Source organism: Triplophysa rosa, linkage group LG1, assembly GCF_024868665.1.
Source record: "Triplophysa rosa linkage group LG1, Trosa_1v2, whole genome shotgun sequence".
Taxonomy (NCBI): Eukaryota; Metazoa; Chordata; class Actinopteri; order Cypriniformes; family Nemacheilidae; genus Triplophysa; species Triplophysa rosa.
In genome coordinates, this window is record NC_079890.1 from 29,199,252 (window position 1) to 29,215,303 (window position 16,052).

General features: G+C 38.5%; 1 protein-coding gene across 1 annotated transcript in view; it reads left to right on the forward strand.

Annotated features, from left to right (window-relative positions):
* The window catches only part of cgnl1 (cingulin-like 1), a 28,514-nt gene extending 13,384 nt beyond the window's left edge, over positions 1-15,130 (forward strand). The window contains exons 9-19 of the mRNA XM_057337989.1: positions 6,005-6,211; positions 6,483-6,587; positions 6,900-7,052; positions 8,155-8,325; positions 10,220-10,378; positions 10,477-10,566; positions 13,088-13,171; positions 13,297-13,421; positions 13,517-13,625; positions 13,705-13,868; positions 14,082-15,130. Of these exons, the coding sequence (XP_057193972.1) occupies positions 6,005-6,211; positions 6,483-6,587; positions 6,900-7,052; positions 8,155-8,325; positions 10,220-10,378; positions 10,477-10,566; positions 13,088-13,171; positions 13,297-13,421; positions 13,517-13,625; positions 13,705-13,868; positions 14,082-14,235 (1,521 nt within the window). The 3' untranslated portion in view covers positions 14,236-15,130. The remainder of the gene's footprint in view (positions 1-6,004; positions 6,212-6,482; positions 6,588-6,899; positions 7,053-8,154; positions 8,326-10,219; positions 10,379-10,476; positions 10,567-13,087; positions 13,172-13,296; positions 13,422-13,516; positions 13,626-13,704; positions 13,869-14,081) is intronic.
* The last annotated feature ends 922 nt before the right edge of the window (positions 15,131-16,052 follow it).

The window sequence follows — 16,052 nt, forward strand, 5'->3', positions numbered from 1 at the left end:
CCATCAACTGTAAGCAAACCGGTGGAAATCCATTCTAACTTTTGCCAACAATGTAGAAGTTTTTTAAATGAATTCAAACTGTCATTGTGAATGACTAAATTCCATCTCCCACTAACTGGCATTGGAATCATTAAAACCGTGTGCTCTTCAACCTCTGCAACAGCTGCTTAGTATCTACAAAACCCTCCTCGTTCTGATAAAAAATTCCCTCGAAGGACGAGAGGAGGCGGTTACAACCGGCTCATGCAACTGGACAGAAGCCAGTGCTTTTCATACAGCGCTTTTTCATTTCCAGCTCGAGCACCTCTCTCCCGTCCTCAGCGTCGCGTCCTGCTCCGGCACATTTGTGTCTTTGAGTTCTTTGTTCGACGCAAAGCTATTGTAACGTATACCTCCAAGATGGAGAAACAGACCCAGTGTTGTTTGGAGCTCAATTAAAGCTCAAGTCTTTGTGGTATTCAAAGGCTGAACGCTTTGTGCTGGCCTGATAAAGTTTCAAGAACCTCGGATGACCTGTCACTTAAGTTTCTATGGTTGTGTATTCTTATCTTTCCGTCGAGTCACGCTGCTTTTCTTGAAAGGTTGGCCATAGGAATAAATGAGTAATTGGTCTTGGCTGTTGCAGTGACAACATGAGCTTTGTTGTTTTCCGGGTGGTAAGGTTTGGACACTAGGAAAGCAGGATTTCCTGTAGTTTTGCTCATTCTGAGAATAATGTGGATGAAATCACTTCCTGTAACTGTTTGCTGAGGTAAACTCGTTGTGTTTGATACTAGTTATTTATCTGTGGAGGTTGAAAACATCAAGTAGTTCACTTTAACAATTTTACTAAGAGCTGAAAAATTGCTTTAAAAAATCCAGTGGTGTAAAGTATTGGAGTAAATGTACTTAGTTACTGTACTTAAGTATCTTTTTGGCTACTTTGTAGTTGTACTGAGTATTAAAGATATTAGCAACTTTTACTCTCTACTTGACTACATTTTTGAACAAGTATATGTACTCTTTACTCCACTACATTTGTAATGACTAATGCAATTACACATTACATTTCACCTGGTACCCATCATTCTTTTGCGGCAGTTTATTTTTGATACAGAAGAATTAATATAGCCATTTACAAGGCATTGAAGGTACTATATCTTGTGGGTTTTGCTCTTACTTACTAAAACTTGTCAACATGGCTTCTTTATGTGAATAAAGAGTGCATTATCAATTAGGGTTAGGATAGGGTTATCAATGTCAATCGCTGGTGGTTTATGTGAAATGAGGACATGACAGCAGCTGATGATGAGGCCAAAACCAGCATGCCCAGTTTAAAAAGGCTTTGACTTTTTAATTGGACTTAACATTATTTTATTTATCCGTTATATTGAAGAAACCTTTTGAAAGAGTTTGGTTTATTATGATCACTTGAGCTTAAATGAGACTTGAGTGTTATGGTGTCCACCATGATTTGTTGCAATTTTGAGGTGTTCAGTCTTATTTTGATTTAAGAAAATAAATGTGATTGCTCTCCTCATGAATCAACTGTTTCTAGTTGTTCACTGACATGTCTCTTAAGTGTTCAAGGACTAGTGCTGCTTTGAGCCTACATTCAGTACGAGTAAAATACTCAAGTACTGTTAAATTCAGATACTCTAAGACTTTTACTGAAGTCATTTTTGAATTGGTGACTTGTAACTTGTAATGGAGTAGTTTTCGCTGCAAGGTATCTGTACTTTTACTTAAGTATGGTTTTCAGGTACTCTTTACACCACTGAAAAAATCTGGAAGAATGTGGGAAAGCAAGTTCTGGTGCACTTTTGACTACCATTGTAATTTTCCCTACTGTGGTAGTCAAAAGGGTCCAAGAACTGTTTGGATATAAGTTTTCTTCCAAATATCTTTCTCTGTGTTCATTAGAACAAAGACATTTATACCAATTTGGAACAAGTAGAGGGTAAGTAAATAATGATGATAGAATTTTTAATTTTGGGTTAACTGCCCCTTTAAGCAAAATTCAGTCACTAGCAATTGAATTAGATCAATCAAACACATTAAAGGGGCGGTTTCCCGGACAGGGATTATGTTAAATCCAGACTAGGCGTTACTTAAGTACCACACCCCGAGGTGGTAATGCGGCCACGACGCGAAGCGGAGTAACTTTCAATAACTTTCGATAATTGAAAGGACCGGGGTCAATTATTCCGCTTATACCACAGTTACCACATCACAAGTAATTTTTCAGGTGTTTTATTTCAAGAGATTTGTTATGTTTGCCGCGCTTATAATGCTACTGTGAGTGGGGGACTATTTTCTCATCCGAAGCCAATGGTAATTCCAAGACGTCATTTTAAAGGTTTGAGAGAGAGCGAGAGCACGCATGCACATGTGATTGTAGTAATGACAAAACCCTGTGAACAAGTAGGCTTGTCAAAATTTATAAATTACTTTGTTGGTATTTTATAGTTATAAGCATGATGTAAAAAAAACGGAACAAGTATTCAATCGATGTTTATTTATTCATTTAGTGCCAACTGCAGTTCTCACAGTTGCATAGAAAGCTCGCATGTGGTTGTTTAAAGCGTTTGCCCCCCTCTTTCTACCTCTTCAGCAAACTTATTTTTTGTTTTAAGCCAGTCGTTGAACACATTTACTGCCCAAGCTGGATAAAAATTTTGGTGTTTTTCATCTTCAGTCTTGTCTAGTTGATCTTCAGTGACCGTTTTATGACGTTTGCTAATGCTGGCTGCCTTTGATGTTCGCTTTCTTTTTTTTTCATTTTCTTTTTTTTTCATTTTCTTGACTGTCAAGTACAGCTTTCGCCCAATTGTCGAAATTTTCGTACCTTCCATAATTATGCAAAGTTGTTTCTGGAAATTTAAATCGTCTTCCATGTTGTTTGTGGTGGACTGTAGCTACAGTATAAATCCGTTATAATGGTAAAACTTGGCGCAGTGATATCGAACTGTAATTCGGTCAACAGATCTGGAGTTACTTCATAGGTGTGCGTTTGACTGAAAAATAATGCACACCTGTAGAACCTTCGGCAGCCAATCAGAATCAAGCATTCCACAGCCCCGTGGTATAAATTAAGATATTTAAGTCATTTAAAAAAAACATACTAAAAAAACGTGTGCATCTTGAGACAAAACAATTTCACTGATATATTTTAAGATATGTCAGTGTAAATTGTTTTTGATCAAGGATTATTTGAGAGTGGATTAAAGAGATTTAGCTCTTCGAAGGTACCACGGTGCATGTAAAGGAGAAAATAATTTCACATAGTAAATTTAGGATGGGTTTACTCGTTTCTGTGATTGTTTGGGCAATGGAGATTTTAGGGCTGTAAAGCTTGGGGACGCTTGGCAGTTTTGAGTTCATGAACCGAATGTGATTCTCCTGCCATTGTTATTCCTAAACACGCTCACAAATACTGGTTAATGCCCAACTATAGACAAACAGCCCGAGCCGGCTGGAGCCCCATTCAGATGGCACAGGTCTTTCCAATCTCTCTAAGCCTTTATAATGCCGCTGTCAAGGAAAAAAAACCAGCAAAACATAGAGAGCTCTGTATGTGTGCTGCACCACTCGGCCCTTCTCTCTCTCTTTCTGACCGGGCAGAAGGTCTTCAAAGAGCTGACTGCAGGAACTGGGGCATGGAGAGAAAAGAGGATATGTGAATGTTCATTACATCCCAACACTGGAGTTTCACAACAGTTTCTCAGCACCAGCCCCCAGTCCTGTGTGTTATCAGTGATAAAATGTTTTCGGACATTCTCACTCCACGTGAGGAAGAGAATATTTCCACAATGAAACTGTGTTAACCTTCTCTGAAGGACATACACATGTGATAAGACGCCTCGGGTCACTGTGTGGCTTTTTTACACAAAGGCTTTGATATTTATCATTTTAAAAGGTCATTTTTCACTACAAGTTGAGTGTTTGTGCAGTTTTGCAAGCACAGATAAGTGATCGAGCTTGGGTACGTTGTCTCAGGCTAGATACATATTAGCGAGGCACTCCCCACCGTGACCTCCAGAAGACTGGGTTTAATGTTACAGCGGTTTTAAAAAGTAGCTAATATTCCGAATTATTTTAGGTTTGCACAAAAAGGACAGTTTTCAAAATGCATTTTGATTGTTTGAAACTGTTACATATTTGAGGTGAAGTATGACAAAAGTAAAACATTTTGGCTAAAGTTGTATCTGTTATAATTTGACATTTCAGGATTTGCACATATCAACTAAAATATGCAGTTCATCAACTAAACTGATATGCTATTTTAATATCATTTAGTCTCCTTGAAGTTGTTCCAAAGCTGTATTCCTTTGTTTGTTTTGTGAACACAAACGATGTTTTGAAGACCGTGGAAAACCAAACAATTCTGGGTCACCATTGACTTCCATAGTTTTCCCCTACTATTGAAGTGAATAGTGCCCCAGAACTGTTTGATTACAAACATTCTTCCAAATATCTTTCTTTGTGTTCAGAAGACTTTATACAGGTTTAAAACAACTTTAGGGTGAGCAAATGATGACAGAATTACATTTTTGGGGGCTCATCACAATACTACAACAAAAAATATATTAACTCAATATAAATTACATTTTTATCAAATATATATTTTGTATCATATAAAAGAAATGTATATGTAAATGTATTTCAGTTGTGTTAAGCTGTTAATAAGTAAATCATTACTGAGCACTGAGGCCTGCAGAGAGAGATGTATTTCTCAGAGGGGCTTCGGGACTTTGAACTGAGAGCAGAGCAGACATAAATCCACCCTTTTCTGCCAATGAGTCACTGCTATGTTACACTTCAAGTGACCTTACAAGAACACACAAACACAGAGTTGATGTGTAGTCGTGCACCGGATGTCAGCTAATCACAGTGTTTTCAATTACAGTTCCACTCTCATAGCTCTCAGGTATTTCAGACATTGTCTTGTATAGTTGAACTGTACACTGCGTCTCTTAACTCTTTTATTAATCTGGTAAACATGTAATGCTCGCTTTGATGGTCAGTTTCACAGAGTGAAAATACATGAAATGAAAATTTTCACAGAATGAAAATACATTGTTGACATGTCTGGTAGGCTTTTTGTTTAGCTAGAAATCGAGTATTGTCTTCCTCTGAAGTCGCTCGCGGCGGACGGCCAAACCTGTTGTGTGACATTCCCTCATGCATAGCAAGCTATCAACCTGCTCATCCAGTTCTGGAACCTTGTTGGGTGAAATCTTTCAGCTGTCATCAAAAGCATAAAGAGACTGTTGTTGCATGACAACTGTCTCCGCTTTTAAGACCTTTCCATTTGTTAGCATAAAAGCCCCACAAAGACCTCTTTGTCGTGTTGTCTGGTACACAGACAACCAAGTACGAGGGGTCAAAATTGCAGAATACGTTTGGAATTGCACAATATTTTCATAACGTCCACATGCACAGCAGCAGAACAGAGCCGCCCCCTACCCTATTCAGAAAACCTTGTGCAGAAGAACGTCAATCCTGACAAAAAGATGACCACAAAGACAGCACAATCTTTTTTAAGAAATTCCTTCATGTTTAGAGATAACCGCTAAACCCGTAACTTTTCAAAAGGCTTAAAGAATTAAGCAAATGTACAGTGTTCTAGGGAGAGTCATTTAGAAAGGAGACATGCTTTACTGACTCTAAACGGACTGGACTAATAAATAGGACAGGGTCGTTCAGTTTAACCTCACCGCTATTGGCTGCGACTCGCGGCATTTATATTGGCCCACATCATTTAAGCAGGTGTCAAAAGGTCAGGGGCCTGTTGCCCGACAGTCACTTTTCCATTAGGACTGATTCATTTGTAAGCACCAGCACTAGAATGCAACCAGTGTCCAAAAATGTGATTTGGCACACCTGCCAATTACATGTTAAACCTATATTTTGATCATTTAGCTGTGAGTCTCCGAAATGAAAAAAGCTGTCTCTAAAACCTGTTCTGTGTCATATGTAAAGTACACACAGTTTTAATGTGTATGTTTATGCTCCGTTCTAGAACAATGCCACAGCCAACAAGCAGAAGGAGGAAGTGGAGGCAGCACGTCAGGTGTCTGATGGCAAGACGAGCCGTTTGACTCAAGAGGTGGAGAGGCTGCGCAGAAGGGTGCAGGAGCTGGAGAATGAGGTGGCCAAACTCAACTGCATCACTGATGATGCCAAACTACAGGAGAACAGGCTGAGCGAGCGAGCCAACCGTCTGGAGGTACTTTCAGCTCTCTGTTTGACTGTGACGTGCTTACAGTACATTAAACACATACACAGCCCCAGAACGATAGGTACACGTGAAGTTCCATCTCTCTAATGCCAATTCGTTTTCTCATAGGGAGACTCAGACAAAGATTAAGATTGTTGTGTCTGGCATTTCATCAGCAGGGATTCTTCTTTTAGTCTGAGGAAATACTTTAATCTGTGTCTAGAAAACCCATCGTGCGAGATTTTAAACATCTGGAATGTGTTTGTTTGTGTGACCATAGAAAGAGAAAAGGCAGTTGGAAGAGTCTCTCGCTGAGGTCAAGGAACAGGAAGAGGAAATGACCCGAGCAAACCGGGCACTTAGCACTCGCCTGGAGGATGTGCAGGTGAGACCTTAAATTGGATTTACCAAATTTATCAGGGCTGAGATGAGGTCGCAAATGACCATATGTTCTGAATTCTTTTGTCGGAAGATTTATGTATTCATTTAAATGACAAAATTCAACAGTCCTGTTGAATAATGTTATGTTTAATCCTTTAGATAGGTACATGTTGTTTTTGTTGCATGTTGTGAAAACTGTGGCGTTAAAATTTGCTAGGAAATATAAACCAAATAGTCAGCATTGTATTACTGCAGTATTTTCATAATAGGCCTAAGGGAACTCGTGCCGTGTTAAATGACATTTTCCCATCTGCAGAGAAACTTGACCAAAATGACTCATGAGCACCATGAGCTGCAGGAGCGTCTAAAAGAGGAAAGGAGTCAGAAAGAACAATTTAAAAGCACCAAGAATGAGATCGAAGATGAGAGGAGGCTGCTTGACCGGACTGTTGAGAAACTACAACGGGAGGTGAGACAAAGCGGGATAAAACCACAGTGATAGTGTTTTTAATCTAGTAGTACGCTTATTAAAGGGATAGTTCACACAAAAATGACAATTATTTACACGTCATTCTGAAGCTGTATCACTTACTTTCTTCAGGCATATTCACGCTAATCAGACAAACGCCAACAAACACAGACAACTAGCAACAAACGTGTCAATTGTACAGAGAACTTAAATTGTTGGTGTTTGTTGGCAGTTGTCGGATCCGTGTGAATTAGCCTTAAGGTGATTTTTCTGGGTTGTCAAGTGTCACAAAAATGTCCAAATGGTTGTCATTATCAGTGTGTTCACACAATGTTTTTGTATGACTTTAAAAAACTATAATGTGTATAGTGTGTAGAATATAATGTGAGGATTTTTGAATATACAGCCATGGAAAAAAATAAGAGACCATTTTAAAATAAGTTTTTCTGAATTTAAAATGTACTATTTACAGGCATGTGATTAGGTAAAATGTCCATTTTTGTTTCATTCTGTGAACTACTAACAATATTTCTCCCAAATTTCAAATAAGAACATTGTTACTATTTGCATTTATTTGCAGAAAAAGAAAACTGGAGAAACCGATCAAAATAAAATAAAAAATGCTCTTTTTCAGACCTCAAATACTGCAAAGAAAACAAGTTCATATTCACTTCTAAGCAACAAGTAATATTTGTACATGTTTTTAGGAAAAGTACAAAATGTGTCTTGTGCTGTCAGTCTTTCACATTGCTGTTGGGTGACTTTATGTCACTCCTGAGGTTTGATTTTTCAACAAAATTTAACAGTCCACTGGACTTTAATGGCCACAATACATCTAGAAATGCTGATTAATTGAAAATTTGGAATGCTCCCTTAATTTTTTCTGTGGCTGTAGTTGTTTTATGATGCAACATGAGAATGTGTAAATAATTGACTTATCATTTTCATGAACTGTCCCTTTAATAACTGTATCCTGCTTTCAGTATAAACAATATAAGCTGGTTATGCTACTTTACTGTGACGTGTGCCACATTTCTGAGGAACTGTCAACTTGTTCTTTGCCTCACTGGTTTTTCAATGTTTGGTATCTCTCTTTCTGTAGATGTATGAGATAGTAGAGGCGTCTCAAAGCTCAACTCAGGAGCTGCAGGAACAGATAGACATGTATAAAGAGAAGAACCGGAGGGAGATGGCCGAGCTGCAGAAACAGCTGAGAGATGGAGGACTGGAGCTGGAGAAAACACGTCTTACCACCAAGACCCTTCAGGAGGAGGTGAGTGGAGGAGGACAAACGTGAACAAAGTTGGTTCAAAAAACCAGTTGCAAAAAACACAGCAGAATATTTCTACATTCAGCACTTGAAGTTCACAAACTGGGTTTTTTGTGAACTACATATTTCAAGTAAATCACATAAACATAGTTTGCATTATTTTTTGCAAAGTTCTCTCCAGATTAATATCAGCATATCAGGTCTCTCGTGTTAAATAAACATTCCTCACGGTCATTAATCATCGCCCGACATTCTTTTGGCAGATCAGATTTTTCAATAACAGCTCTTATTCACAGTGTATATCCAACCATTCCGTTTATATACTCAACAACCCCAAGTGGGACTGACCTTTGACCTCTACTGTTTGGATGCAATTATGCGCTTTAACCCTGTCAGCACTGTGGCATTTGAGGAATGTTATTGTTGATATGGGAATCGGGCATTATTGGTCAGTCATGTGGAACAGTGGGAAACCCATCCCCCTCCCCTCAATCTCATTAACACATTATGAGCTGAGAACAAGAGTGAATCCAACCCACTTTCACACTGTAACTCAAGTCAAGTCCCGTCTATTGGATGCCTTTATTTCACACATTTTGATAGGAAGCATAGATTCATCCTTTGAAATCTATGACATCCCACAATCCTCTGCATGCAGATGAGTGCCTAAACACAACTCGTGTATAAAATGTCTAAACATTGTAGTCACTTAACACGTGCTTGGTTTTGTCCAAAGCTCACTTAGATTTGTAGGAGATCAGTAGATGTGATGTTATAGTGCATTAAACGCTTGTCTTTGGAGGTCCAGTGTATGGAATTTGGCGGCATCCAGCTGTGAGGTTGCGAATTGCAACCAACGGCTCACTTCACCCCTCCCTTTCAAAGCGCTACGGTGGCTGACACAGAACTAAGATGTCGTCAGATTTTTGCTTCTTTGCTGGAGGTGATAACGTATTTACGAAACACGCTCTGTAGAGCAGTTAGTCCGTTTAGGGCTACTGTAGAAACTACATGGCAAATTCCATGTAAGGGGACCAGCAGCATTTGTAGATAGAAATAGCTCATTCTAAGGTAAAAAAAAAAAGCTAATTATGTAACCTCTGAAGACATAGTTATTCTGTCAGTAGATCCTCCAAAAAATTTAACATTGGTTCTTTAAGGCAAAACTCAAAAACACCATAGAAAAACCCAATAGAGAGATTTAAAGGAAAAACAAACAAAAGAATAAAAGACATGTAACATTGAGACATCCTCCCCTGCACAGCTGTGTGTGTGTATATATATTTTGTGTGTGTGAAGGAAAAGAAGGATTTTGTGTTCCTGTGGAGAGTACAGGCTGTGAGTGATGACCTAACGGCACCTCATCCTCCCAGAATTCCCTCTGGCACATGCTTTTCTCTCTGACAGGCTCTCCTCATATAATACATGACCTCAGTCACACAGCTGTTTCCTCTTATACACCTCTCAAAAAAACCATCACACACTTCAAGTCACCTTAAGTGAACCTGTTCTACCTTTTACATGCAGTTAAAACTAAGTCCTTAAATATTTATTACCCAGTTCCCGCTTGCAAACAAGCACGTTTTGTTTTACTGTTCAAATGTATTAGAAGATCACTCTTGACAAAGGCAACATCTAGTGGCCACAACTGTAACTGCAGGAACAGATCAGGGAAAAGTATGAGCATAGCATTACGTCAATGTGCAAAATAAATGTTAAAGATGTTTAGCTGGATGAAGTTCAACACGATATGTGTGTTATGTTCTTTAAGTTTAGAATAATTTCATGGCTGCAGAAGCCAGTGTGATGCAATATTTAATGCTGTATGAAGGCTCACATCTTGGTGAATTTTGTTTTTCTAAAGTCTAAACTGTGGATTTGTTTGTTTGTTTTTTAGCTGGTGCACATGCAGGAGGAACTGCGGCAGTGCCAGAGAGACAGAGATGAAGCGCTGCAGAAAGCAAAAGACTTGGAGAACAAGGTTTTCGAACTGGAGGTCGAGGCAGATACCAAAGCCCACTCAAATGACAAATCCAGACAGCTCAAGCTCCTTGAGGTACATTTCATCTGTTTGCTGTCTTTCTCAATGAAACCCAGTCTGTTCTGTTCTGTTCTGATCAATGTTTTTAATAAGTTGCTTCTATCTTCCTAAAGGACAAAGTGTCACAATTAGAAATGGAATTGGAGGAGGAGAGGCAGAGTGGAGACATGATGACGGAGAGAATAGAAAGAGGGAGAGAACAGGTGAGAATTTGCCTCTGATCTATTTAGGATTAAGTAACCTTGTGAGGTTCAATGCATCTTTACAATAGTTGTATTTTGTAAGCTTTATTATTTCATTTTTTACCTAAAAATCGATTCTATTTCAATTTATGAATCTATTCTGAATCTCCGCAGCACTCACAAAGGGGAAGGTAGTGTTTTTAAATAGGACAAAAGTACTAGCTTCCACACACACAGTTAAATCCTACACGCAACAGAATGAAACTAAACCAGCCACTTGATCAGTGTTCAGCTCTGCCTTTAAAAGTTGCACTAAAGGTTCAGAGTTTATTCACAGCAGAGCGAGAGAAAGATGGAGTGGTCAAAAGAGAAAAGAGCCAAGCATATGGTGCATTGTAAATGAAAGTTGCATAATCATTCTCATTGGCAACTTGCCTCCTGGTGAAAGAGCGCCTGTCCAAATTTCAACAATTAAGACATCTTTCTAAAGCGCTGCTTCGGCCAAAATATGCAAGCGACCTGGCATCTCAAGTCAGCGAGTGACAGAGCTTTTGAAATGGTCCCAAATCCAGCAAGCAAAGGATGAAAACAATCTTCCTTCCTGACTGATACGGCCGGGAACATTTTGCAATCTGCGGCACAGATGATACATGTTTCCTGAGAAACAGGGCTTGGCTTCTACATTTTCAGTGTGAAAAGTGTTGCTTCAAAGTTTTTTATGGAAGCAAAACAGTTTTTTATGTGTACTTGGAGAAGTTTATTCTTGAAATGGATCATGCATCAAATGATCGGACCTTTGACTCTTTAAACTCGGACCTTTTTAAATCTTTCAGCGCAAGCAGCCTACATTTCTCTTCTTGCTAATTGTTTCAAACTTAACTTTCCCAAATGCTATTCTGGTGCATTGTCCAATTGCACCTGTCGCACCACATTTAGACCCCTTAAAAAAAAACAGTGAATCTGGATCAGGGATGAAGAGGAGATTAATGGATTGTGAAGGAGAACAGCGCGGGAGCTTTTTTTAATTGTCTGGAAATAGAGAATCAAGGCAAACATAGCGACACAATAGTGTTACGCTAAGGCCAAGGTGAGTTTCCACGGAAACAGCAGAGGGCTCTGTGGAGACAAGGGTGGGTTACAGAAATGGGCAGGAGGAGCGTCAGGATGGGCACACCTGCGTCCGTGGCAGCAGGTGCAGGAGCGGCTGTCTAAATGAGAGTAATCTCTGGCTCTTTGCTCACACGCTCTCTCTCTCTCACTGGTTCTCTTGCTTTGATTAGTTTCCGTGTGTTTTCTGCTCTGCTGACGCAGCACCCTGCAGGGGAGAGCGGCACACGCAGCCCATCCCTCATCCCTGAGCCCTAGTCACACGCTAATTGGCGTAAAATATCATCCACTCTTACCGGCTGACACCAGACAGAAAGAGACATCTCTTCATCGATCGCTTTCTTTTTCTTCTTCTCAGTTGTATCCCTTTATCTATATCTGTCTTCGCTTTCACTGTCTGAAGGCAATTTCTTGAGTTAGGAGTATGTGAGTTCTGCTATATGAAGGCCTAGTTTCAAACTTCTTACAAATTTTACAGATGTTTGTATTGATGTAAGAAAAGCATTGCTTGCAAAGATCCGCTTGTTCGGATCATTTAGGGATCAGCGCATGTCCTCTGTCACTATTTAAATATGCAAAATGCATTTTTTTAACAATGGCTACACAGCATTTATAGCTTTGTGACAACAATTACTTAAGGACGTTGTTTATGAGAAATAGTCTTGTGTTGGAGAATTTTAGGGAGGTGTTTATGAAGGTTAGGGTCAAATTATAGGAAGGTGTGTATGTTTAACTCAAGTTACCAAAAATAACATCTGTATGTGGTTTTACTTGTGTCTACACCTCTCACTACTCCATTGTCATGACCAAAAGAATGCACAATAACAATCTAATTGCTATACCTATTGAAATAAAAAATGCTGTCAAATTCATCCTTAATTTTGCATTTTTGCTTTTTCTTACTCAAAATATATGTAAACAGGCAGAGAGACATATTATAACAATTGTGGCAAGATGCAAATCTGCTATTTATTATATTGAAATGTCAACCAAAAACTTGTACGGAATTATTTATATTAGTATGAATATACGTTTATCCCTAGAACCCTAAATCCTTTTAGAATCCCTAAAATAAATTGAAAGAAAAATTGCATAAGATGAAAGAACTTATTTTTACAGAAAATCTCTTTGATATATTCAGTTTTTTCCTGCCCCAATTTGTTTTCTTTGTAAATTTAACAACATTTAGAGAGGTATATAATTATAACAAGAAGACTTGGGGTACGAAAATGCTGTAAAAAAACAGTATATAACATTTTGAGCAAAAAAAATAAGATCAAACTAATAATTCCGTGGTCTTGTGCCAAGACCCTATTGTAATAGTGCAAAGCTAGTTGTGGTTGTGGTGGTGGTGTTAATTTTGGTGTTGTTATTTGCTGGTGTGTTGTGTTCGGGAGGTTTACTATAAATGTTTGTACTGTCTGTTGTGTGATAGCTGGAGCAGATGAGGAGTGAGCTCATGCAGGAAAGAGCCAGCAGACAGGATTTGGAATGTGACAAGATTTCCATAGAGAGACAGGTAACAAAACCATCAGCATCCTCTCTTGACATCTCTAACAAACATAAGTCTGTGTAAGAATTAGTCAGTAACTTTTTACCTATATATTAACCATTCCTTTATCTCTCTGTGGATGTCTGGAGCAGAATAAAGATCTGAAGAGCAGGATCGCATATTTAGAGGGATCCCAGAAGCCCAGTAAAGAAGGACTTGTGGCACAGCTGGAGAATCGCATCCAAGAACTGGAAGAAAGACTGGAAGCAGAGGAAAGGTAAACAGTGAATACATTGTGGTATACAAATATGTACGTTTAAAGAGAAATAAAACTTTTATCGTTTTGTCAATTTTAACTTTTGTAACGTGTAGGGAACGTGCAAACCTGCAGCTGGCGAACCGTCGGCTGGAGCGTAAGGTGAAGGAGACGATGATGCAAGTGGATGAAGAGCATCAATCACTGCAGGATCAGAAAGATCAGGTTAGCAAAGATCTCTTCGCTCAGAAAGAAAAACAAAAAAAGTCAGATAGAGGGTAATAATGTGATGTTGTCTGTGTAGCTGAACCTGCGTCTGAAGGCTCTGAAGAGGCAGATGGATGAGGCAGAGGAGGAGATCGACCGACTGGAGCACAACAAAAAGAAACTGCACAGAGACCTGGAGGAGCAACAGGAGGCCAACGAACAACTCCAGACTCAGGTCAAGTCACTGCGCAGTGAGATGAGGTAAACTGTCTATTACAACCATACTGCTTGACTGAAGAGTCAACTTCAAATATTTCTTACTGCTGATCTAGGTTGAGCATCATGTTGTAGGCTAAACCGATTTAATACTTATTACTGATAGAATGACATGGCATAATGAGATGATGTAAACACACTTAATTAATTTGATGATCTTAAATCAGTCTCAAATAAATATGTTTGTTTTTGGTTAAGGCGTAAGAACAACTCTGCACCAATACTGAATGCTGCTGATGATGATGACGATGATGATGATGTCAGCACCGATGGCGAGACTTACTTCAGCTCTTCATCTGGCTTCAAGCGCTCTGGCAGTCAGGATATCATCAGTTCCAATTTCGCTCTGTGAAACACTACTGGAAACTAGAAGGGAGTTGTAGATGAAGGAGAGATGCACAGAAGAATTTGTGCTCTCAGTTATGAACGTTTTAAGCTTTTGTGACTTGTCATGTAACCATGAGACCAATACTAATGCCTTCTTTACAATCTTCTATGTGTTCAAATCTGTTTGATAGCACTGTATATCTGCAGCAAAATGCTATGCTTTCAAATATATTTTCGTATTCCTTTTTTATGAAACATTCTTAATTCTGCTATTTTACTAAACTCACAGATATAAAAGTTACCTATCCGGAATGTGAAGGACTGACAACACTTAAAAACAACACACATGAAGGGAAGTATTTATGAGGGACAGTTAATAAAATAAAACACAAGTTATGTCGGACAGTTTTTTTACTTAATGAACAAGTAGACGTAATTGTGATTTTCTAACTATTCATGTCAAGCTGCTCTCACTTCTGTATATTTTTTGCTCATTTTCAACATTTATACCAAGCGCCTTCAGAATGTAAAGAAATGCACTGTTGCGACTGGCTACACCAATTACCACAAATATATGTTACATTGTATTGACATTTATGTTACCAAGTCTTTTCTCTCTTCAACACAAGACAGTGTTATATATAAATTGTATGAGCCTGTTGTAGGTATCAGTTCACCTGCATGTTGTTACCTGTGGAAATGCATCCTGTACTTGCATATACTGTAAAACATTTGTGTGCCTGTCTTTATGCAAATTTTGTATATTACTGTTCTGACAATCACCCTTTTGTAATACACTGTGATGATTTGCACTGTATGTGGAACTGAACAAGAAAGATTGAAGAAAGATCCTGTCTCTACCTCTCTGTGCACAACTACAAATTTATGTAAAAGAAGAAAACTGGAAATAAACTCAGTTAATCTCATGTGTCTGCTGTCTGATTTTTTGGGGGTGTCCACATTTTTCCATAGAGACCAATCAGTGGCAACAACGTAATCGTTGTGACCCAAACTAACTTCCGGTAGACCTCCGCAAAAAACAGTAGCTGTTAAGTAATTTAACACAATTAAATATAAACATTAAATAAATAGTTATATTATAGATTCGAACACAGACCGCAAGTAAATGTCGGGCCAGCGCGTATATGTGCATCCGATGAATTCAATTCAATTTTATTTATATAGCGCTTTTCGCAATTTTCATTGTTGAAAAGCACTTTTACATGCATATGAGTTGTTAAAGGCGAATTGTTATATTTATGGATTAAACTAAATCAGCAGTCTCCCAGTGAGTAAGCCAGTGGCAAGGAACCAAAACTCCACCATAGATGTGTGTATAAGAGTGGAGAAAAAAAAACCTTGGGAGAGGCCAGACTCAACCGGGAGAGCCAGTTCTCCTCTGGCATATTAGAATAGCACTGCTGCAACTACAGCAGAGTTTGGTTCCAAAATGAGATAACTCCATTTTTATTATTATTATTATGTTTTTATTGTGTTAGTTAGCTGTATTTTGTTAGTTATTATGGCTTATATCAAAACCAACCAACTGCAGTTTGATTGATATTAATTGGAATGCACAATAAAAAAACATGATTTTTGAAAAAATTTAAAAACGGAGTTATCTCATTTTGGAACCAAACTGCTTGTGAAAACCCAGCAAAAGTATTTTAACTGTTTTCTACATAAAATCATCCAACAGAATATTCAGTGAAAATATAACAACAAAATATTCAATACTGACTGAATAATGCCATTTCAAAGATTGAAATTAATCTTTGAAGCTTGTTATTTTATAATTAATTAGATTATTTATGAGTCTGTAGCCTGGGTTTTCACAGGGTC